Below are 23,512 nucleotides of genomic sequence, written 5' to 3' on the forward strand. Positions count from 1 at the left end.
TGTGGGGTCCCAAATGTATCAGCGTTTTCACGTATTTTAGGGAAGTCTGTCAAGCATATGCTCAGATGTTGGCAGCAGTGGCAGAAGCAGAGCCTCGACAGCTTCTGTCTGTTATTGCAACTGTTTGATCCCATCTCCGACTGCGGAGTTCTAACACACGCTAAACCAAAATCTGTTTAACCTTGGAATTCACTCGAAATAAAAATTAAGAAAAAAAGCAAAAATAAAAGAAAGGAGCAGCCGTGCTCAGCCGGAGGCTCTGCCCAGCCCGGCGGGGACGGCGCCCCACACACCTCCCGCCCTCGCGGAACCGCGCGCTGGCCCTTTAACTGCCGGCGGGCCGCCCGTGCCGCCGCTGGCTGGGAGACCCCGCGCCTCCAGTGAGAGGTGAAACCAAGATGGCGGCCGCGCAGTGACTGAGGCGGAGCCGGGGCCGGAGGGAGCCGGGCCGGACGGGCCGCACCAGCCGCTGTTGCTCGCCCCCTCCCTCCGCAGGGCACAGCGTCTGTCTGCCGGCCGGTCGGCTGGGCCGCAGAGCGTCTGGAAGCGCGGCCACGTCGCACGGCGCGCTGGGGAGTCGGGACTGAGCCGCCGCAGCACCGGGAGGAGGAGGAGGAGGAGGAGGAAGAAGAAGAATAACATGGCGGCGGAGTCGAGCTGGGAGTGAAGCCGCCGCCTGCGACCGGAGCTCATGGGGGAGACGGGGCGCTGAGCCCGGCCGGTCGTTTACCCCGCCGCGGGCCGGGCAGTGTCCGTAGGCCGCGGGCAGCGCCGGCGGGAAGGAGGGCGGCTCCGCGGAGCCTCGAGCTGACGGACGGCGAGCGAGGGGCTTCGGGCCTGGGCAGCAGCTGCACAATAGAGCCGGGCTCCGGGCCGGGGCGAGCGGCCCCTCTCCCGCCTGCCTCCCCTCCTCTGCTTCCCTCCGGCCTCGCCCGGCCCCCGTCTACTCTCCTCGGCAGGGCCCCGGCCTCCAGGGCCGCCTGCTCCTGTCACTGCCCGCCGGCTGCTGTCCGCCCCTGCTTCCAGTCCCGCGGATCCACTTCTCCTCCGGGATCTTGTCTTCACCGCCTCTCCTGCCTGCTCTTCGCCCTGCAAAGAGCCTCCCTTCTTTCTGCGGCTCTGCCCTGCGTAGGCTTTCTCGCCTTTTGTGCAGCGCCTGACTGTGCCTGGAGGAGCAGCTCCCCTTTCACATCTTCACCCCTTGTTCCCCCTCTTCCACTGCGCACCCCAATCCTCCGTTATCCTCCATAATGAGGATCCCGTTGGGGCACTGAAGAGAAGACCTTGCTTGACGTGCCCGTGTGGGGCTGCTCCCTTCTTTCCCGCTCCCCTCCCCTGAGGGGGGCCTGGCCCCCGACCAGCCTTCCGCTGCTCCAGCGATTGCGAGCCAGAGTGGTGGCTGCGGTGTGGCAGGCGGCAGGATGACGGACACCCGGCGGAGGGTGAAGGTTTACACGCTAAATGAGGACCGCCAGTGGGATGATCGAGGCACAGGGCATGTGTCCTCTTGCTACGTGGAGAGGCTCAAGGGCATGTCCCTGCTAGTCAGGGCAGAGAGTGATGGTAAGTGTGTATGGCTGAAGGTATAGTCTTTCCTTGTCCTACCCAGAAAAGGACCTGGGTGTAGCTTTGGGTCTGTTGCCTTAATGTTTTGCGGGGTAATTCAAATGTTATTTCTGAAAGCAACTAGGCACTAACCAGCAGCCTTCATTTGTGTTAGGCCAAGTGAAAAAAAAGATTGCCATCAAGTGCGAGCATGGTAGGCACTTTGTTCATACTGAATACACAGTGTTGCTTACAAAATGCGTTCAGGTCTCGTTGTAAATCTTGTATGGGTTTGATTCTCTGGTGATCTATTATTAGATGTCCAGTGTACTCCGGTTTCAAAATTGATCATTGTGATATATCCTTTCGTGGATGTTTCTGGAAACGATTGCCTTGTGAAAGTTGTTGTTCAAAACTTAGGTCTTGGTTTGTATTACATGTTTTGAACGGTCCTTGGATGATTAACACCCTTCTTATCCCCCGCCTTTTTCTTTGGTAGCTTTTGGAATTATGTAAGACAGTCTAAAAGCTATCAACAGTTATCAAAGTACAGTTGTTGTTGTAGTAAAGACAATACAGTGGACAGAACAGCATTTTCAGAGATGTTTTTTTCCTTTTTTTAATGGAATGGGAGCTCTCAGTCCTTCAGCAGTTCTAGGTCTTCCTGTAAATAAACTTAAAATGATGCATTATCAACTTCCTTCACGTTTTCTGGCAACATATGTCGATAGTGTAAGTTGAGTAGTAGTGTCTAGCCCTGTAGCTACATGTTTGGGCTAGTCCTCATTATTGATTAAGTGAGTTCACGACTGCTATGATCAGAGTAAATTTTAAAATGTGTACTTTGGAATATTAAGCTTGTACCATTTTGCTATTGAAGTTTGTTAGTGTGTGACTTACGACTTCTTTTGATGTGTAGCTACTGTATTTAGTGACTTGTAGATCTAGTAGATTGTGACTGTCAACAGACCTTGTAATTTTATTTTTTAGGCTTTTTCATTGTAGGAACTAGGATGAAAAACAACTTGAAATAATTCTTACTATTTCAGAAAGTTCTAACAAACTACAATAATCCCTGCAGCAAAGATCATAAACTGATACGGAGGAATCAATCATCTGAGCAGGATTTTGATAATTGAACTTCTGATAAGCACGAATCTCAGGGTCTTGTAGTTTCTTGATTATACTTGAGAAATTTAAACTGATACTTGATTTTATTTATTTTACAGTGAGGAAGATGCGTTTAAAGTTTGAGCAGCTTCATAGTGTAAGAGAAAACATTCAAAACAGAAATAGACTTAGTTTAATTTCAACATGAGGGAAGGAATTATAAAGGTTATCACTAAGTTTTTAAGCTGATTTTTACGCCATGGTTTGTTGTAGATACTGCCTTGGCTACCTACATGGCTGATGGGGTCATGTTTAAAAACTGTCATGTTTCCTATGTATGAACAATTTCTTGGTATTTTTTTCATTCTTTTACAGAGAAAAGGTAAAAGAACTGCAGTTCATAACCTGCTTGAGAAGAAATAGCCCATTCAAACTAAAATCCTTGTATTAACTTTCAGTAGAATATATAGGCTTAAGACTGATTAGATCCTGAATTGAACCGTTGTTACCAGCTTATTTGTTGTAAATGAACGTCTCTAAGAAGTAAGACACAAATTAGTATAAAACCAAAAATGAAGTCACTGCTTTGTGTTTGTATAGCTGAGATACTCTAATCAAAGCAGGACTGTCTCAGGCTTGCTAACTGCACCTAATACACAGAAGTGTATTTGGTAGGACACACGCATTAGATCTCTCTCAAACCACATATAAGTACTTCAAAGTATTGAATAATATACAGAGCTTAAGTTCTTTATATAGTAGGTAGTATCAGTCCTGGGTAAATGTGCACTCTATTAATAGGCTAGTTTTTCTAACTTGCTGGTGTAAACACCTCATAAAATTTGATTTATATTTTATTTGCTCCCAGTGTCTGTTGTTTGTGGGCTAATTTTGAAGATAGTAATTTTTTCTTGACCAAGTGATTTTTTGAAAAAGGTAACTCCAGACTTACGTATTAGAGACTGTGCCATTTATGTGTTCCATTGCATGCTTTTTTAACTAAACAAAGCAGTTGACTGTGATTTTTCACTTTTTCCCAGTTAGTGAAGACATACCGGTAGTAGGAACTGGGCCTATGCACCATTTGCCTCCATGTTTCCATTGCGTTCTTGCATTGTCTTTCTTTGTCAGCTCCTCCTCCTTCCACAATGAAACTTCTTCCTTCCTGCATTCTAAACCAGCTTTTCCTAGCCTTTGAGCTGAGATTCATCCTGTGCAAACTGGCATGTTCTTACTGACTTACTCCAGGAAGCTGACAGAATACCTCAGGATCAGCATGAAGGTGAAGGCTCCGTTTTTTGAGTAGGGGAGGTCATGGGGATGTCAGTAGTAGTTCCTTCTGTGTATTCTCTGTAATTCCCACTCCTGGGGGCCAGTTTGGCTGTACACAGAGCAACAGCAGAATTAGCAGAGGTTTGTTTGGCTGGCTGTGTGAGCTAGCTTGTGGTTCAGTCTTTGGATTTTGCAGCCATGACTTGGTGTAGTGGGCTGCTTTACAAATGGTTGAGATTTTATGGCATGGTCAGGGTGTTCAGGTAAGAGTAATACAGTCCGTATTCGAGGTCTAAGGTAAGCTGTAGTCTGGAGTTGAAGGAATAAGAACCGAATAAAAGGGGTTTTTTAATATGTAGGAATGGTTTTTTAACTTGTGTTGGTGTTTGTTTTAACACCATCGTAAAAGAATTAAAGTAGATGAGTGATTTGTGTTGTTCTCTGAGATGTCTAATGTTTCCAGACACTAAACTGTAAGAGGCATTGCAGGCAATTTGGAGTAATCAATTTTAGAACAGAAATACCACAATCTGCTTTCAGATTGGTTATATTATGCTTTGAAGCAGAAAAATGTAACTTTTTTCCACTTCATTAACTGCTAACTTTTTATTTAAAACCCTGGAAAGTTTCTCTGTGTGATTCAGAGTTGGAGTGTATTCTACTTGAATTACAGTTGTAGAGCAGTTGTGAAATATTTTCTTACAAATTATCACCTTCCGTGTGAGTTTCTTAGTGTAGTCAAAAGCCTTTGATTTCTTACCTATTTCTCACATGGTATTTTAAGCTCCTGTGGCCTACCTCATTCTTAAAACGTCTATCTACTTCTTGGTTTTTACTGCGTGGTTTCAGATTCTCTTTTTTTTTTTTGTTCTGAGCCCAGATAACTAAGTGACCTCTAAAATAAACTCTTCTATTCAGCTGCTTTGGGTTAATTTGAAGGCTTAAACCTTTAATTAAAACTTACTTATCCTGTACCTAAACTTTCTGACAAGCCAAAGTGAACCCCTCCATTGGAGGCCATATTTGCCAGCAATTTTCTAGGAAGTATTTCACCATTTTCATTCAGAAGTTGTAGTTTGCTGCTTCTGAAGTCTGTATGTTAAGCACTTCTGCCACAGGGCAGACACCCATCCTGGCTGTTTCTTTAGTGTAGGCATCAGTAACTTTGTATTACTAGCAGAAGCTTAGACAAAATTTGTCTTAAGTTTGTTTTACCTTGCTCAAACTCAATGGATTCATTTCATTCACTTATTTTAGGAAAGCAACTGAGTACTTATCTTAGATCAAAATGAAAAAAAGCAGGGAGGAGGATGTATTATTCTGTTGGTTTTTTTTCCTTTTATCTTAGTTATCCCCATAATATTTGACTGTTCAGAAATGTTTTAGACTGAGGAGTAGTCTCTTGTAATGGAGAGCATGTTCTTGGACCTTGGTTTGAGCTGTTTTCTGAGTTTCTGTGATTAAGTTGCAGCAGAACTGATTGCAGAACTTAAACCTCTGTGTGCATCTTGCAAAAGACAACTCTTGAATTGAAATTTTCATTTAAATGTGTACTTGTTTATACCAGTGAGGGGTAATGAGCAGTGCTTTTTTTTTTTTTTTTTTAAAGGAAGAATCCACTTAACAGTTTGATGGGACAGGAGCAGTGTTCCAGATCAGCTGGTCTCCTCTATCTGCACATACGTAAACAAGTCTGCAGATTTTTAAGTTTAAGACTATGGGATTGGGATATTTGGTGTTCTCTAAATATAGTTGAAAATAAATGCAATATCTGTATGTAATCTCTTTTGAGCAAGTCTTTCCCTATACGCACATTCCTTCCACAGCACAGAATGGTGTTTTTATACTAACAAACCTCCCAGCTGTGCTGTATTGCATTAGTGTGACAGGTAACAGAATTCTGCAAATCTCTTTTCTTTTTTATGGGTGGTTTCAGATGTTACTTTCTGGCACCAATGCCTTGCAATTATGTTTATAAATCCATTCAATGCTATAACTTATAAAAATAACTGAATTGCATAATTTTGGAGTGTTGATTAAAAACGGAGCTTGCTTTAGGATAGGTCTTACCTAACTTTGAATAGAGTCATCTGGTCAACGAAGATGAATTTTGTTTGTGTGTTTTTATAAAGTAGACTGGATAGTCGGAACAAATTCTAGGATAGTGCCACCAGAATATAGAGAAAAATGCCTTCACAGAAAGTAATTGCTTATGACAAGGGCATCTCAAACTGTATTTAGGAATCAATACTGCTAGTGACTTTGAATGGAAGAGAAGTTTATTCGCAGTATGTTAGAGTTCTGTAACCTTTTTCTAAAGAATATATTTGTGTTTCAGACATCTGTTACTGCTGCCTGGTTTCCAGATGCAAGTAACAGAGACCTAAGGCTGCCTCATACCAGGAAGGGGCCTGATCCTGTAAAACTTACTGTATGAAAATACACTTACTGGAACAACTATTAGAATAGTCAGTGATTTGGAATGGTTGAACCCTTTTTGTGGAACATATTGCACAAATGGAGCATCGTATTCTCCAGCAGGAGGGATTTGGAGCAGTTATTAGTTGCAGAGCACAGTTTATCTTTCAGTATGTGTCTGTCTCTAGATTAATACTTTTCTATTGTCTGGAATGGTGAGGAATAAAGTTGAATCATGTGTTAATGAGAAGCAAGTCAAGCCTTATAAGGCTTGATTTGTCCTTCCCACAAGCATCAAGTTTAGTAGAGAAGAAGAAACACTCTTGTGATGAGTCTAGTGAAGGAGTCATTCTCTAGTGTCTGCTTCTGGCTCAGAAAATTAACTGTCTGCATTCAATTGTTTTCACATTTTTTTTAAAATAGTATTTATTTTAAATAGTATTTTGTCAAACGTGGCATTCAAGTTATGTATGATACTCTGCTAATTTTGGGATTTCCGTGTCTGTAGATCCATGTTCAGCAGTTAAAATACAAGGTTGAAATTATCAATTACTTTTGATTCTTTGAAGATTCTAATTCATATTTGCTGGTATTAAATCTTTCTAGACAGGAAGGAGTTCGTAGAAGTTAGCCAACTTAATAGCACAAAATAATATTCTAAACTTCGTGGAGTAGAAGCTGGGATTTTGAAAGACTGAAGCGAAATACTGGCTGTAGCTGATGATCATAATGGAAAAGGGCATGCTAGTTTTAGATGTTCATTAGGCAAACCCAAAATTCAAAGATTGAGACTATGGTCAAGGTATGAACAGTTTATTGGATTTCATCAGTAAAGCTCATCTTAGATGTTTTCCTCCTCTGTCCTGCTTTGTGGTTTGTGATTGCTTTTTTCTTTAGGTATGCTGTTACCTTTAGGTAAGCTGCTTTGGTAGCAAAACTGATGCAGGTTAGAAAACTGGAAAAACTCAAAAAAAGAAAGGCTAGTATAGTTGGGTTTGAGGTGAGAGAGAGCTTTTTTGTCGTCTTTGTTTTCCTTCGAAGGGTATTTATTTTAGTTTTGTTGTTGGATAGTATCTGAGTTTTTAGTTTAGACAAGGTGATAGTTTCTCAAGCCAACTTTGTTAGTGAAGGCTGCTTCTTGTAGAACAAAAGACTTAGAAATGAGGAACAAGCAGCCTTCACTGTTAATTTAAAAAAAAAAAATTACCTGATTATGACATGCATGGTAAGCTAATGAATATAATAATCTTTGGTAAAGCTTCTAAATTCATGAAGTAATAACCTTTCTTATCAGACAACAAAATATTCTGATATTTGTGTAATTTTTTAATGATACACCGCTCTTACAGCAAGTGAAGTTCTGTGATCTGGTTCTTCAGTCTCTTCCCTCACTTCCCCCAGCTGAACATCTTCATCAGTGCCACAGACAGTGGGATTGAGCGCACCCTCGGCAGTTTTGCAGGTGACACCAAGCTGAAGTGGTGCAGTCGACATGCTAGAGGGACAGGATGCCGTCCAGGGGGATCTGGACAAGCTCGAGCAGTGGGCCTGTGTGAGGTGCAAGGTGCTGCACTTGGGTCAGGGCAACCCCTGGTGTCAGTCCAGGTGGGAGATGAACAGATCGAGAGCAGCCCTGCCAAGAAGGACTTGGGGGTGCTGGTGAGTGGGAGGCTGGCCATGAGCTGGCCATGTGCGCTCACAGCCCATGTCCTGGGCTGCATCAAAAGCAGTGTGGGCAGCAGGTCAAGGGAGGGGCTTCTGCCCCTCTACTTCCCTCTGCTGAAACCCCACCTGGAGTGCTGTGTCCAGCTGTGGAGTCTGCAGCACAGGAAAGACTGGGTCCAGAGGAGGGCCACAGACATGGTCAGAAGGGTGGAACACCTCTCCTGTGAGGCAAGGCTGAGACAGCTTGGGTCGTTCAGCCTGGAGAAGGTTCAGGGGAAATCTTATTTAGACTAGATGAAAGAAAGAAATTTTTTACTGTGAGCTAGTGAAACACTGGCACAGGTTGCCGAGAGAGGTGGTAGATGCCTCATCCCTGGAATCATTCAAGGTCAGGTTTGATGGAGCTCTGGGCAATATAATCTAGTTGAAGGTATCACTGCTTATTGCAGTGGGTATTTGACTAGATGGTCTACAAAGGTCCCTACCAACCCAAAACATTGTATGATTCTGTGATCTTCAATTAGTAGTAGTTCTTTGGCAAGGGAGTGTGGAGGGTTTTTTTGTAATTATAACCCATTAAATTGAGGATGGTTATACCTCATTTGCAGACTTTGGTTTGGGATATTTCTTGCTGTGGATTTTGTGTTTCATATACTCCTCAGATAGTGAAAACTGGCCAGCCTTTGTTGATTCTGTTGAGAGATTTGAAAGTATGGCTTTAAATTCCAAGTATATTTTTCAAATCCAAGTAGTTTGTTTACTTGTCTTCAAGTTCTCAGGTTTTCATCTGAGGTGGTTGAAGCATTTTAGTTTTTCTTTACTATAGTTTTTGTGAGAATATGTGGCAAATATTTTAGTATTATGATTACCTTAGAACTATAGCGATGAAACTGAGAAGTTGACACTTAAATTTTGGACTCTTCTTAAGGAATAAATTTAAACAGGTAAGTGAATGGGGAAGTGCCACTTAAAAGTGCTTACTTGCAGCCTTATGTTTTAATTATACGATAGTTAACTTACCAGTATTTCTTCATGTATGCTTAGTGCAGCTCTGCAGATATGAAAATTTGAGTCATGAAAAAGGGTTAGTGCAGCTGAACAGCAAGATGGGTGGGGGAAGTGATGGGACCAAGAAAAAAAACAACAAGCCAACAACGTTTTAAGGGTTGTTTTCACTTAGATCACCCCTTCAGATCATCTAAATTGACATGTTAATGCCAGTGCTTGTGTGAAAGGAAAGGAAAAGAGACATAGAATGGAATTGCTCTTCTGTGTCTTGAATCAGTATAAACTGCTGTGAAACCGTTGTTCCTAAGTTTATCATGTGTGAAGTTTTTCGGTATTGGCAGTCACAGTGGTTGCCACTCCAAGCATGAGTTTCTAGATGTGTTTCCCAAGAAAAAGTGTTTTAGCTAACCTTTACAAACAAATACCAGATGATTACAAATTTCACATGGAACAACCATGGGTATTCCGTGGAAAGCAGTTGTGAAGTTTTTGGTATGCTGACTTTTTGCAGACTTTATAATCTCTAAAAAATTTTCTGTGGAAGAGGTATTACTCAGAATAAGAAAGAGGTTTAACATTCAGTCCTCAGAGCACTCTTAATTATTCTGTACTATGTGAACAATATCTTTGAGGGACAAATGAAATATAAAGCTCAAGAATAGGGGTTAACAGGCTTATCGTTGGGAGGAAAGGTGACAATACCTGCTCAGGGAAAGAGCGATCCAAAAATTCATGTGAAGATTAAAATTTTAGTACACATGTAAATAAGTGGAACTTTTTATTTTCTAGGCTCTCTTCTTTTGGAGTCCAAAATTAATCCGAACACCGCCTACCAGAAGCAACAGGTAAACATACTTTTCCTCTTGTTTAAAGGCCGGTTCTTTAACAGTACAAGCAACAGTCTTGCCATACAGTATTTTTTTTCCTCTATTGCAAATTGTATTTTATGTTCTTGTACCAAAAATAGAGGAGGCAAAGTAGTTTGCACCATTTTTGTGCATTTTATGATCCATGTGTTATTTTTCTGTGTTTTTTGTGAAGTTGTATGGATAATTTGCACTCTGTTTTGCACCAAAAATTGCTCTGGCAGAGAGAGGTAAAACATAATTGTGAAAATCACAAAGGAGCTGAAGTTCCTGAGGTTTATAGTATCTGAAACTTTATATCATCTGCCTTTTTTCTTCTTTATGCTTCAGATGCTATAACTTGCAATATATTTTTATTCACAAGAAGACTAGGAAGGCTTTAAAGCTCTTTACATGTTAATATGTGTTTGTCTTGTGCTTGGAAGGTGGATATGGGTTAATACTGCTTCAAAGCATTCTGTATAAATAAAAAGCTGGTCAACTGAGACTTGCCAGAATCTTGTCAAATACAATTAATGTCTTAAAACACTTTGCTTTAACAGTTTATTGCAGGCATACACATACTGTTGTTTTGCTCGTTGGCAGTCCCAATGGTTGTGTGGCTGCAGCTGTTTGTGGGATTGTATGTTGAACTGAATGGGGACAATCAGTATGGGCTAAAAATATCCTTCCTTGAAAAATTTAACCTGTATCTGTCTCTTGATATAATTCATCATGCACCATATAAACAGCCTGTACTGAACAACTGATAAGGCCAATGTGGGTTTGAAGAATCAATTCCAGCAAAAGTGCTAAGCAGACTAAGAGTTAGCTATAATCCTGACTAGCTTGAGGTCACGGTTCTATGATACAGTAACTTGAGCTTTAGGACTCCTTAAGTGACACTGAATATTTCACAGCTCTACGGTATAAAGTGCTGATCTAGTGTAAACTTGCTTTGCTGGCTTAAATCTGTTCGAAGAGCATTGAGGGGGGAGCTTTGTGTCAATAGGCTTTTTGCCAAATCAGCCACGAAACCTACTTTGAGTTGGCACAAAATTGTAAGATTGGTGCAAACCACCACATGTACCTGGCAGTGTAACAGCATTTGCTGCTCTGGGTCAGAGTGGTGTTGTAGTCTAGCACTGCACAAATCAGTACTGGCCACTGTGTGAGAATATGGTTAGAGAAATAAAAATATTAAATACGAGTCTGTCCCAGTAGAACAGCACTACCTTTTCTGTGCTGGAGAAGGAAGAGTGCTGTTCTTAAAGCTTTCAAATGCTGCATGGACAGAAATTTATATTTGCAGGTGGATTGTTCGTATTATTTAAGCAAAGCAGTGTCTAATGTATGTTGAATGTAGGACTCTGAATGTAGGACTCCACTCTGAGCCTTAGAAATGCCAAATGTTTCTTGGTGTGTTTATTAAATCTGCTTTGTAGCCTGTTATTTTTCATGTGAGGTCTACTTACACATTTCTTTAGTAAAATGTGAGTTCAGAGTTTAAAGGTGATTCCATATGAGCTAAGCTTGGAACTTAGCAGCTGAAAGGAAGAGTAGCTTTTTTCCAGCTCTGCTTCTAGAACTCTGAACTACCTTAACTCAGTAAACCACAAGAAAATCAAGTTGGTACTCCAAATCCCTCTGCAAAAATTGGTAATGCTTTGTGTTTGCTGAAGTTTCAAGCCACCTTACACAGATCCATTTGTGGAACTGAGATGGAAGAGTGCGTGAGATCTTTCTTTCTGACTGCAGGAGGCCACTTATGTCGCCTCATGCTGGTGAAGTTGCAGCCTGAGACAGGAGACTTGCTTTTGAGTTTGCCTGCAGTTGTTAGTTGTGCTTACAAAATTTCAAGAATGTAAGACTTGAAACTTCAGAGTAACTGTCTGGTCTGTTATGATCTTACCAGGCTTTTATCTCAGAATTTTGTTGTGAAGGTGAACCTCCATTCCATTTTAAGGGGTACCTAGCAGCATGTCTGTTTTTACTGTGACATACTCAGCACGTGGCTTGTGGGCACTTCAGATATCTAATGGAATAAGTGGATGAGTTCTGACTTAGTTTCTTTTTACAAGCTTCGTGTCAGCCCAGGCAGTCTTTTATCGGACCAATTGAAATGTGTGATTGGAAGGAAGAAGAGACCATGTGCGGTAAATTGCAAAAACTTGCTGTGCCAGTTGCTTTGGGTCCTGCAGCGAAAGCGTTGTAGATACCTTTGTGATAAACACTGAAGTTCTTCTGCTGGTGAAAGAACCTTCTACCTATGCTGCACTCTTAGTGCCAGTGTGGAACCGACGGTTTTATTAATTGTTGATATCGCAAATTACACAATCTTATGGTATACGTATGTGCATTCTAGTAACTGCACATCTTAGATAATTATTTATCAAAATAATAATGTGAAGACCTAGGACAAGGTTGCCTTGCTACCTCTGTTCCCTTGATGTGTAAAACATCCATGGAAATTAAAAACAAACAAACAAAAAAACCTAATAAAAACCCAAACAACAACAACAACAAAAACAAACAAACAAACCACACCAAAACCCAACAGAAGTTATACCCTCTTAATCTGAGCTTCTAGTAAAATTTTATCTATTTTCTGTTTCTTGGTGTTTTGAATTGAAACCCGTGACTGCCCTTTATGGTGGTAAATACCACTGTGTGCCTTTCGTTTAGGAGAGAAAGAGTACTTTGGAAGATCTTGAGTCCTGCTCAGGGACTCATTTATCATACATCAACCTGAGATACTTCATCTTGCATGGTCTGCTTTCCAGTCTTCCCACACTTACCTGACATCTGGAGATTTGAAATAATTCCTTAAAGCATGGACACATAGACAGTCTTTGAACTACCCTTTCACTAGTCAGATAAATTAGTCTTTGTCACAATGAAGCCTCATTTTCTGCCATGTGTTCAAAAAGAAAGATATGTCTGTGTATCTGATTCTGCAATATAGAGTTGCTACCAGTGGAAGTGACGTGGTTCAGAGCATCCAGAACTTCCTGGCAAACTCATTACTTATAGTAGAAGTAGAAGAAAGGAACCCATATGAAGAAAACGAGCTAGAAAGAAAACAACTTGAGAAACTAATGTCCTGTGGCTCAGAAAAAGGAGTTAATATTTCTTACGTTAAGGTACTATTTGTAGGCAAAAACTTCTTCAGAAAAAGCAAAATGTGCATCAGTACAGCTACTTGGACGCCTGACTTGTATTCTTGTTTATAGCTATATGTTGTGTTGGTTTCTTATTTTAAAATGTCAGATAATGGTTCTATAACTTTGCCATGGAATATACTGGGTAAGTAGTAGCACACAACTTAAAAACAAATTTTGTTTAGTAAGTGAAATTTAATTATAGAGTGCATTATTTGGTCACACATGGAATACTTGGTTTTCCTCTTCTGTTTTTGGTTGTTTTCTTAGTATGCTAGTAAAGGTAGAAGGTATCTTAATTGTGGGGTATTTTTTTTGAGGCATTGAAATTTCAGAATGCTAGTGACAGAGATGCTGTTCTTAAGCAAGTGATTCTTATTCAGAAAAGAAATTGTACTAGTATATTAGGAGAACACACCTCTTCCTATGCAACCCTGAAGGAGGAAAAAATATATACATAGCATTGATCAAGGGAGAAACCTGATACGGGTGTGGACTTGGGTATACACTTCTCAATATGCTTGGGCAATGCTTTAACAATAGAACAATAAATATCCTCAACTGTTTGGTAGATACATCCATGAACATCCTGTAACCCTGTGATGAAGTATGTTTCCCTTTTGATGTCTGAAACAAGGAAGACCCGAGTTGCTTACAGCTTCCTGCTGCAGAGTCTTGTCTCTGCACTAGAAGTGTCGTGTCCTGTGCTTTTGCAGCCTCTTTTTCAGTTCCTCACAGGAGTACAAAGCTTCGACTCATTCAGAGTACCTTGCAGTAGCTATGGAACTTGGTCATCCTTGAATGATGGAGAGCAGGCTTATTAATAAAAAAGCCAAATTTTGAAAAGATCCAAAAAGGCACTGGCAGAATGCTCAGAGAAGATGAACTTCCTACCTTTGCTGTCATGACAAGTGAGCTAACAGTGAAACTATTTCAATAAAATTTGTGCCTATGATAGCCAAGTTAGTAAGGAAAAATATGTGACTTTATGGGCTGAGGGGATAAACAAGGGGAAGGAGTGCTCTTGGGTTTGGGCTGAGCCAGTTCACCTCTTTTAAATTAACACGTTTCTTTTCTTTCATGTCTGTTTTCATGTGTAATCTGATTTTTCTGCTGTTGCTTGGTATGGTCATTAGGCCAGTGAGTTAACATTCTGTTACAGAACTAATAAATTGATTTAATTCCTCATGATTCATGGGAATGCAGCTATGAAAACACTAACTTAAAAGTCATGTATAGTTTCTGAGCTTCCAAGAAAGCTAGCAGAATACAGGCTAAATATGCATTTGATATGTTAGTCCAGTTTTAGGGATAAATTGGTAGCACATCTAGATAACCATGTTCCAGGTGAGGAAATGCATAAAACCAAAGGCAGAATAGAAACTTTATATTACATTACTTGAGTGGCTTTTTTAGATTCTGCCACGACCTACCACAATAACTGTATATTTACCTTAAAAAACCCGGGTAGTGCCGGTAGTTGATTTCTTAAACAGAAGCCTGCTTATGAAATTGTACTTTTGATTGTAAATATTTACATAGCAAGATGCTGAAAGGTGGCTTTACATGTCCAGGGAAGTGTCTGTGACTGTAAACAATATAAGTGCCTAGATAAGGAACAGCAATCAGGCAGTCCCTGAGGGGGAGAAACAGCCTTGCTGTGTTGAATTTTCAGCGTGGGCCAGGAAAGTGTCATAGGCCTGAATCATTTGAGGGCTAGTAGGAAAAGATTCGTTTGCTTTTTAAGACTGAAAGCAGGAATTTATGAAACACCTGTTTAATGTAGGGGGTTACTACTTCTTGAGTATAACCTGAATCTTATAGGGATGCCGAGAGAAAGTTTTGGAGCTACAGACGAGATTGGTGTTCTCCCTGGACACGAACAGCAGTGAGAGTCCATGGTCAAACAGTAACAGTTTTGTTAATTTTATCACAAGAGGAAAGAAATTGTAATTTTATGGCAGAATCAAATCCTGAGTACTGGTTGCTCTGAAATTCTTCACTGTGAAATCCCAGGGCTTGCTTTGGAGATCTTGTGAATGCTGTATAACACATCTGCTAATCAGCTTTCCAATTGTTAAATAAAACTGATTTAATGTCTAATAAACTTGTGACTTCTAGTGAGTGTTATGGCGAGGTCTTTAGACTGATAATGTGTATTCAACAAATTTTTACTCATTAGGAAAGTAAGAAGCCTTTTGGCAATAATTTCAAAAAATGAGAAGTCAGAGGGTAGATACTAAGCCCTGTTCTTTTAAGTTCAATTGCCACTGCCTCCTGGCTTGAACTGTTGTAGTTGTACGTTTGAAGGTTAGCTTCTCTAGGCATGAAGTCTCAAAACTGTAGCACACAGCAGTACTTCCTTGAAAACCTCTAACTAACCAGAATATGCTTTGTATGGGCTTGATGCAGCCAGAAATAAGAGAAGCAGCACAGAAATCTCCAATTGCATTCTGAATTGTTGCCTCAGGCTCTGTCCTTACAAGGATTAGAGTGTACAAAGTTACCCTCCATTGATAGAAATGATTAATGCCTCTTTATGGGAATGTTAAATACACAGGTCTCCTAAAAAGAGACCATGCCTAAAACTTCTGCTTATATTAAGAAATTCACCTGTGCAGTCATAAGGAACTAATATGGGCTAAGACGGTGATGACATATCCAACTGGCACTACCGTCAAAATACTGTCTTGCAAAGCAGCAAATGATTTTCAAGCTTGAGATAAGATTGTGAACTCCACATAAATGGCTCCTGATTATCATCCTCTTTAAAAAAGGTCTTGCCAATAACTGTGATGCATCTTGAAAAATATGAGGAGCTCAAATGCTGGGATTCTTGCAGAGCACTCAGTATAAAAGCCTTCAATGATAAAACATCTGTCCGTGTTTATGACAGTTCATACAACTGTGATTTAATACTGAAGTTTCACATTCTAATTGTATAATGATGAGCTCGATACGGACAAAGTTTAGATGTTCTAATCATACCATCCAGTTCCTTGTGTAGAGGCTAACATTTTGTATGTAATGCAAAAGCAGAGGACATGTTTTTGATCAAATTGAGCCAGAACTTCCATGAAACATGTAAAATTGAAGATCTCATCGAGGTGTAATATAAGACACATCTCCTTACCTCTAACTGGTAGCTGCTATTACTAAGCATATTCATCCATGCTCCTGTTTTCTCTTGGAATGGAGAATGCATTCTTAAGAAATTTCAGTTGCTTTCTGGAGTTAAAAGAAGTAATGTTTGATATTTGAAAGCAACAAATAGTCTTGTTCCACAGCTGAGAGATCCAGAGTAGTTAGTGGATTCAGATTACATTGAGGAGATTTCAGATCAAGCATACAGATTTTATTCTTAAAATAAAACAAGCAGAAACAACATTGTTGTTCATGCATTTTTTTATCTCTAACTACATTTAGAATTTCCTTTAGTCATTTCTTCATGCAAGTCTAAGTCTTGTACTGCTCATCCTTTTTGATGATTATAAGTTTTGAACTGTTAAGAAAATGAAATTACATTCATAATTGTCTGCATTTAACAGTGAATTTAAACTTTGATAGAACTGTGTATTATGCGGAAGAGTGAAGTGCTTTTGTCACTGTTTCATGTTCTCTTCTTAAAAGACCTTTGAGGCAAGAAGGGCTGTACAAACAAATACTGTTTCCTAAAGATCAGAGAGTAAGTAGCAATTGGTAGATTTCTATTGAGGAAATGATAATAATCTATAATATGAAACACTTGTGTAATAAGACAACAGATAACTAATAACTTAGACTTGTTGATGTTGGCAGTTGGAAAACACTTTTCTGATATTAGTAAACCAATTCTGATATTAGTAAAGCAATTGCTGTACTATGGCCAAATACACTTCTGTTCATCTGTGACTGTAGTTTTCAAAAGCAAGTTTTAAAAATAGTCATTTCCCTGTTTGTTAGTCATGTTCTTTATGAAGAAGAAAATACATTTTGAACTTTTGGAAAATTGCTTGCTCAGAAATCTAATCACTTTGACTTCAACAGAATTAAAAGTAGATGGGAAAGTTGCAAGTTCTGCTAGGATCAACTTAAAATGTAGTGTTAGGGTTAGTTGTGGGGTTTGGGTTTTTTTAATTAACTAAGCATTACACAGTGTGAAGCTAATGAGACAATGGCCTTGAAAGTTACTGCAGTATGAATACTAATTGCAGAGATTAATGTATTAGAATTTGAACCTGATACCTACAATGAATACTGCAGTAAGATACATACTGTTTTTAACAGATGGTAAACAAAAAAATTAGTGGGGTTTTTTTTTGGACCTTCACTTTTCAGATTTTTGTAAACTTATTTTCCTTACTCTATCGGAGTCAGCAGTACCAGGTGCTGTCAATCTGTTATTACCAGAGTATTTGCACCATGACTTTGTAGAGAATAAGCTATTAATTATGACTTTTTTTTCTTCCTTTTGTATTTTGGAGGTGGTCTTCCTAAATCCCCTTCTTCTGTGTACCACCTCTTCCTCAACCCTTTGGAAAAGGAAAAGGTAAACTATTTGCCATTTACAAGGTAAAGCCATTAGTGCCTCTGAAGCAGTATAGCTGCTCTGGTAATGGCAAATTGATTATATTGTATTGCTTGACAACCCTAATGGATCTAGCTGATGGTGCTATTTAGATTGTAGTTTAGTTTAAGGAGTTTTCCAGTAAGTGCATATCAAAATCTAAATCTAAGATTTCTCTTTATCCTCAGTGTTCATTTTAGTATTTGAAGCAAATTAATTAGTAAACTGTATTAAACTTTATAAATGCATGGCAACTTACAGTGCTTGTGCAAATATTTAAAATTAATTTCTTCAGGAATAATCACTGTTAGCAAAATCTATACTTTAAGAAATACAAATTCTGTATTTTATGTTCCCATTGAAATGCAAGCAGAAAAATCCTCATGTCCTTTGTCCTAGTGAGTAAATGCACAGTTTGGCACTTAGCTGACATAATACAGTTTTATGGAGATATATATATTTACTGTGGCTGTATTTTAGCTGTTATAGGAAGACAAAAGACTTAAAATAAAATTTGATTCAGTATGTGTAAATAATACCGATTTTCTTTTCTTCTTTTAATATTATTTATTTATTTATATTTTTATTTAGTTATTCTAAGAGTTATTTAGCAGACTTTTAACTACTTCGTCAGCTGCCTTGTCAGTGAGCGACACTGCTGTTTGCTGCATCAGCTGCCACTTTCGTATATTGGGTTTGCACGCAGTGTGAGGGCTCTGATAAACTCTTGAACTACCTCTCTTGTAGATGAGAACTGAAGTGTCTGGGCACTACGTATAGTTAAACACAGCTTCAAATAATTTCTAGAAATCTAGGGCAAAACTTCCTTCCAGAATTGTAGTTAGGAATAAGTAAAGCTCCTGTGCGTGGCTCAGTGTAAAGGTGTGTGTGCTCTCAGGCAGTTAACTGTGCTTATTCAGGTTTCTGTTCTTTAAACCTTGTAGGCCTCTTGGGGCTGCCTTTTAAGCAACTGTTCTGTGCATTAGCACAGTGTCTTCTGGGGCCTATAAAAATGGAAAAAAGAAAAGATTGTAACTTTGATCCTAAAGAAGAAGTGCAGTTTTATGTGATCCAATTGAAAGATTTTTTAAAAAAACCCCCCAAGCATAAAAGCCGCAAAAGCTGTTGCTTTTGTTATTGTATTTTATCAGAGGGTGCGTTGAGGTAGAAGTGCATATTCTGGATCAGCCTTTTTGAGATTTACAGTATTATGGTCACATGAAATAGGAAATAAGACCTTCAGTATCTTTCTGAAACTTCTTTGTTCTGATTTATGCAGAAATCGTTTTAATCCTAAGAATCTTAGAACATATAAACATTTTAAAAAGTATTTGCATTTGTGTTGCAATACTATCCTGTCAGAATTAGATCTCAGCCTGTTTTTATTTTAAAATTTTACTATTTAAACATAGAAATACATTGCCTGAAAATACTCTTCTTCTCTTTAAAGGATACCTTGATTGTGTGGTCTGAAGCTGAAAATTATGATTTGGCACTTAGCTTTCAAGAAAAAGCAGGATGTGATGAAATATGGGAAAAAATATGTCAGGTAAGTTTGATAAATGTAAAATTGAGACAACCTAATTCATCCTAATGTTTGTGTTCAAACTTTCTAGGCTGTTCTAAGAGATGAATCTGAACACAGTAGATAGAAAGTTTATTTTGTCAGTTCTTATTTGGGTTTTTTCTTCCATTCCAAACATCGCAGCTTTTCTTAATTCTCTGCTACATTATGTGGGATTTCTCTAAATTGCTCTCTGTGTGCTGTTTCTGTTCTTAACAAACCTCTAGCTCTCTCCACTCTGTCTTTTGGAATTCATTGTCACTGATTTCAGAAGTAAAGCAAAAGAAATCTGTTTTTGTGGTGGCATGTGTATAGATTATTCCTTTTTTTAGGAATGAGTCTTTTCAACAGTTTACCACTTATGTAAATAAGTAGAGAAACTTATGTAAATAAGTACAGAAACATTTCCAGGAACCTTAGCAGTCAATGGGTTGAAAGTTGGGGACAGAAACAAAATGGGGAAAAGGGGAAGTTATGTTCTTGGGAAACACCCAGATAAGAAGCCCAGCTTCCTCAGCCTCATGTAAAGATCTAATATTTTTGTAGGAAACCAGTGTCTTTACATCCTGTTTTGAGACCATGCTATTGTATTTGTGTCTAGTGCACTTTATAGATCTTAAGCTTCCTCTGTCATGAAAACTTCTTCTAAAAGGAAAACTTCGATACCATTTATAATGAAAGTGGTTGCTGATGTATAAGCAGAACAATATGTGGTTTTTAACAGTGTTTTGGATCTTAATCCAGGTATAGGCTTGCTGTTACAAATGAAATATTATTTCTCCAAGGGTTTTTTTGCTGACTTTCAAGATGAAAAAGAACACTACCTTCTGCTCTGCACAGCAGTGCCTTTCTGAATTTGACACATCAGACTCCAAGCAGATGCTAAAATTAAGATGTCATTAAAGATGATACGCTCTGATGCCCAAGCATCTGTCAATTTTTTTCAGTAATTCGTACTTTCCACATTTCCTCGTATCTCTAGAGAGGTCTTTTCAGGTCCTGTGCCTTGTTTTTCTGACAGTTTTCCATTACTCTTCTGTCAGTGTTTGGGCTTTTCTGTTCTTATGAGGGGATTCTGTGTCTGTAGAGTATTTAGAAAGTGCATGGTAACAGATTTTGACTTGTAGGTCTCCAGAACTGAAAACAATAATTAAATTAGCAAGACTGGTCTCTCTCCTCTGTTTGAAGTAGCAGAAGCTTTCAAAGCATCAAGAGCAGTTAGTAGCCTATAGATGAGTGTTTAAAGCTGTCACTGCAATAATGTAATACTGGTTTGCGTTTAAAAATCTGTCTGCAGAGAATAGACTGGAAACATAGCTTAGTTTAGTAGTCTATTAAAAAGTTGCCATCCATATTAGTAATTATGAATTTCTGTTTTTGTTTGAAGTACTTTAAAATGTAGCTTTTTTTCATTCTTCTTTTTTTTAGAAAATAAATATTTAACGTAGAAATAATTTTGTAAAGCCTTCTGTTTGAAGAAATCTTTTAATTATCTCTTGATTTTCCAAACCAGCTATACTCAATGTCCAACTTAGATTTGCACTTCTCTTTTACCCATACAGAGAAAAAGCATGTGATACTTGAAATTATATTTTTTAAAAAACATTCAAGCAGCAGAAAAATTAATCTCTGCTTTTTTGACAAATTTTATTTTGTAGGTTCAAGGCAAAGATCCTTCTGTCGATATTACTCAGGACCTTGTCGATGAATCTGAGGAAGAACGTTTTGATGATATGTCATCACCAGGTCTAGAACTGCCATCCTGTGAACTAAGTCGACTAGAAGAGATTGCAGAACTTGTGGCATCTTCACTGCCTTCACCCTTACGCCGTGAGAAACTCGCACTAGCACTGGAAAATGAGGGTTATATAAAGAAGCTCTTGGAAATTTTTCATGTGTGCGAAGACTTGGAGAACATCGAAGGACTACACCACTTATATGAAATTATCAAGGGAATTTTCCTTTTGAACAGAACTGCACTTTTTGAAGTCATGTTTTCCGAGGAATGTATAATGGACGTAATTGGATGCCTAGAATATGATCCGTCTTTATCACAGTCACGGAAACACAGGGAATTTCTGACTAAAACAGCAAAATTTAAAGAAGTGATACCTATATCTGACCCAGAGCTGAAGCAAAAAATACACCAGACATACAGAGTACAGTATATTCAAGATATGGTCCTACCCACTCCCTCAGTTTTTGAGGAAAATATGCTATCAACACTTCATTCTTTCATCTTTTTTAATAAAGTGGAAATAGTTGGTATGTTACAGGTAAGTTTCAAAATTTCATAGTCTCTTATTTGCACTTGGGCACAGAAAGTTGGATAATTATTCTTGGAAAAATTGATGTGCTTTGGTGGAACCTTCACTTCTGTGATTCTGGAAGTGATTGTGCAGTATGACAGAAAAGGTGTGGATTGAGCACAGAGTTGTTAAAAATATGTTCTTAAATGTCTGGTTTTGAACTAGATTCTCTGCAACTGATTTAAATGGAGTAAACATTGAATAAGGTTGTTTAGAATGAATAGTATTGTTTGCATTTTGAAGCGTTGACTTTAATAGGAATTTTGAGGGTTGGAGGTTTCTTTTATTTTGGGACTTTTTAGTCACTAGACTTAAGGATATTTTTGTCATATAACCACGAAAAAAATTTAAATTACTTTGCCTAAATTTCACAATACAGTCTCCTATCAGGATGTAACTGTTGTTATTTTTAGAAGTAAATTAACTTAGTTGTTTGGAAAGTACAGGTTAAGAACACAACACTGCCTTAGGCGCTTAAATGTTTGCTGAGTTTACCTTTATAAGTCACTAGATAATGCAGCTTGGAATTAGCAGTTTTTCCTGAAGTATCTTACTGCAAATGTAAAGAGAATATATGATACTTTAGATATCTTAACAATGTGTCTTCAGTATTCTGCACCAACCCATGAACTTCTTGAACAGTGTTACAAACAGAGGAGCTTCTTAAAGCTTCCAGCTAACTCAGCACATATATTTTTGTTTGTAGAACTTAATTATCTAAATTATCTTAATTCTCCTGGTGTTTAATGAATGAATAGCCACTGCCTTTGTAGGGGCTATCTGATCTAGAGAAATGGACTTAGTGCTAGGTGTTATTGATTACCTTAATCATATTTATCTTCAATTTGACTCTCAGGATGCACTGTGTATAATTTCATTGAAAATACAGCAAAGGAGAGTGAAAAGTCCTTTTGCAAACTCATACAGCAAATGATTGCCAAAACTAGACCTCACAACTTTTCATTCACCACCCACTCCCTTGGAGCTTTAATATGTCGTGTCCACATGTGAAGTGTTTAATAAGCAGCCGGATGTGCAGGACATCACACAGACCTTGCTGCTGAGGCCTGTGCCTGGTGGGTCTGTGAACCAGGCATTGGAGCAGCCACTGGGGACCCAGTGGAGTACCTGGGGCATCTTCAGTAGTACTGGGCCCTGGCTTATGCTCACCTGAACCAAACTGTTCATGTCCATGTGTGTGTCCTTGATAAAGAAAGTCACAGTTGCTTGTCTGGAACAGAAGACGTTACTCATTTTGGAGCAGCTAATTTGAGAAAGTTGACAAACCTGACTGAGAGAATGCCAAAAAGATTCAGTTAAGGGGTCTCAACTTGAGCATATCCAGTTGACTACTAGTCATACTGTCATAAAATGTCTTTGCAAGCTAAAAGCAAATTTCTGAGCATGTTACAGTTTGGCTGGAGGAGGGGAAGAATTACTCAGGAGTCTTGGTGACAGTGGCTGATTCTGAGGGGGATCTAGAACTTTAAAAAGAAAACTGGGAGAGGAGAAAGAGGACCCGATCTGGCAAAATCATTAAGGATGTGTTTACCAGATATCTCAAGATAACTTTATTGAGGACTAGTGACTGATGAGTTTCCTTTATTCTGTCCCTTACAACCTGTGTTAGGTTAATAGGTACAGGGTAAGTTTTGGTTAGAATAGCAAGTTGTAGTGTGGTTGCCAGACTTGTTAGTTGCAGTTCAGAGGTGCAGTAGACGCTCAGGTTGTGATTTGCTGTATGACAGTGGATTTCTGAACCTTATCTTCACTTCTCTTGCTGTTGTCTGTGGTTGAGAATAAAGTGTATTCCATGTGTGTAGGAGCCAGAAGAATTGACATTGCATTTCAGAGGTAGATAAATATTTCAAATTGTTCAGGTGCTTTCTACAACTTTGAGGAGACAAGAGTGGTAGCACACAAGAAAGATAATACATCCTGTGCTAGATTGCATCTCCTATACTTTCACAGTACAGTTCTATAGCAGTGAGTGGGAACTCCCTGAATCTGTAAATAAGCATCTGTTGGAAATCATTTGACATTGTTGATCAATTTTTGATTTTGAGGGA

General features: G+C 39.0%; 1 protein-coding gene across 2 annotated transcripts in view; it reads left to right on the forward strand.

Moving 5' to 3' along the window:
- The first annotated feature begins 373 nt into the window (after positions 1-373).
- PPP4R3A (protein phosphatase 4 regulatory subunit 3A) overlaps positions 374-23,512 on the forward strand; it is a 44,264-nt gene continuing 21,125 nt past the window's right edge. The window contains exons 1-4 of one of the 2 annotated variants that reach the window (XM_027885327.1): positions 374-1,563; positions 9,808-9,863; positions 19,021-19,119; positions 20,793-21,410. In XM_027885327.1, the coding sequence (XP_027741128.1) occupies positions 1,422-1,563; positions 9,808-9,863; positions 19,021-19,119; positions 20,793-21,410 (915 nt within the window). In that variant the 5' untranslated portion in view covers positions 374-1,421. Of the gene's footprint in view, positions 1,564-9,807; positions 9,864-17,491; positions 17,553-19,020; positions 19,120-20,792; positions 21,411-23,512 lie in introns of those variants that run through there. The other variant, XM_027885328.1, reaches the window with a different exon arrangement.

This window comes from Empidonax traillii, unplaced genomic scaffold (genome assembly GCF_003031625.1).
Source record: "Empidonax traillii isolate 1590-97213 ecotype Southwest subspecies unplaced genomic scaffold, ASM303162v1 scaffold164:size861626, whole genome shotgun sequence".
Classification (NCBI taxonomy): Eukaryota; Metazoa; Chordata; class Aves; order Passeriformes; family Tyrannidae; genus Empidonax; species Empidonax traillii.